Source organism: Corvus brachyrhynchos, unplaced genomic scaffold (assembly GCF_000691975.1).
Source record: "Corvus brachyrhynchos isolate BGI_N302 unplaced genomic scaffold, ASM69197v1 scaffold309, whole genome shotgun sequence".
NCBI lineage: Eukaryota > Metazoa > Chordata > Aves > Passeriformes > Corvidae > Corvus > Corvus brachyrhynchos.
The window spans coordinates 58,187-58,723 of NW_008240227.1; the positions used below are offsets into that span (position 1 = coordinate 58,187).

The 537-nt window shown below is 68.2% G+C and overlaps 1 protein-coding gene across 1 annotated transcript in view; it reads left to right on the forward strand.

Annotated features, from left to right (window-relative positions):
• Window position 1: 1 nt before the first annotated feature.
• Window positions 2-537, forward strand: part of LOC103622943 (immunoglobulin superfamily containing leucine-rich repeat protein 2) — a gene marked incomplete at its 5' end in the record, with an annotated part of 10,372 nt that continues 9,836 nt past the window's right edge. The window contains one exon of the mRNA XM_008641969.1: window positions 2-531. Coding sequence (XP_008640191.1) covers window positions 2-531 — 530 coding nt within the window. The remainder of the gene's footprint in view (window positions 532-537) is intronic.

Below are 537 nucleotides of genomic sequence, written 5' to 3' on the forward strand. Positions count from 1 at the left end.
GGCGGCCACCAAGATCAGCCCGCTGCCCCGCGGCGCCTTCGCCGAGGTGACCCAGGTGAGCTCGCTGTGGCTGGCGCACAACGAGATCGCCGCCATCGAGCCCGGCGCTCTGGCCGTGCTGGTGCAGCTCAAGAACCTGGACATCAGCCACAACCAGATCGCCGAGTTCCCCTGGCAGGACCTGCGCAACCTGAGCGCGCTGCAGCTGCTCAAGATGAACAACAACCGCATGGCCCTGGTGCCGCAGGGCGCCTTCCGCACGCTCAAGGACCTGCGCTCGCTGCGCATCAACAACAACCGCTTCGCCACGCTGCCCGAGGGCGTCTTCGACTCGCTGGGCTCGCTGTCGCACCTGCAGATCTACAACAACCCCTTCGAGTGCTCGTGCGCGCTGCAGTGGCTGAAGCGCTGGATGGAGAGCACGCTCATCTCCATCCCGGAGAAGGACTCGATCGCCTGCGCGCTGCCCGAGCGCCTGCGGGGGGTGCCGCTGGCCAAGGGGCCGGGCTTGGACTGCGGCCGGCACAACGCGCACGA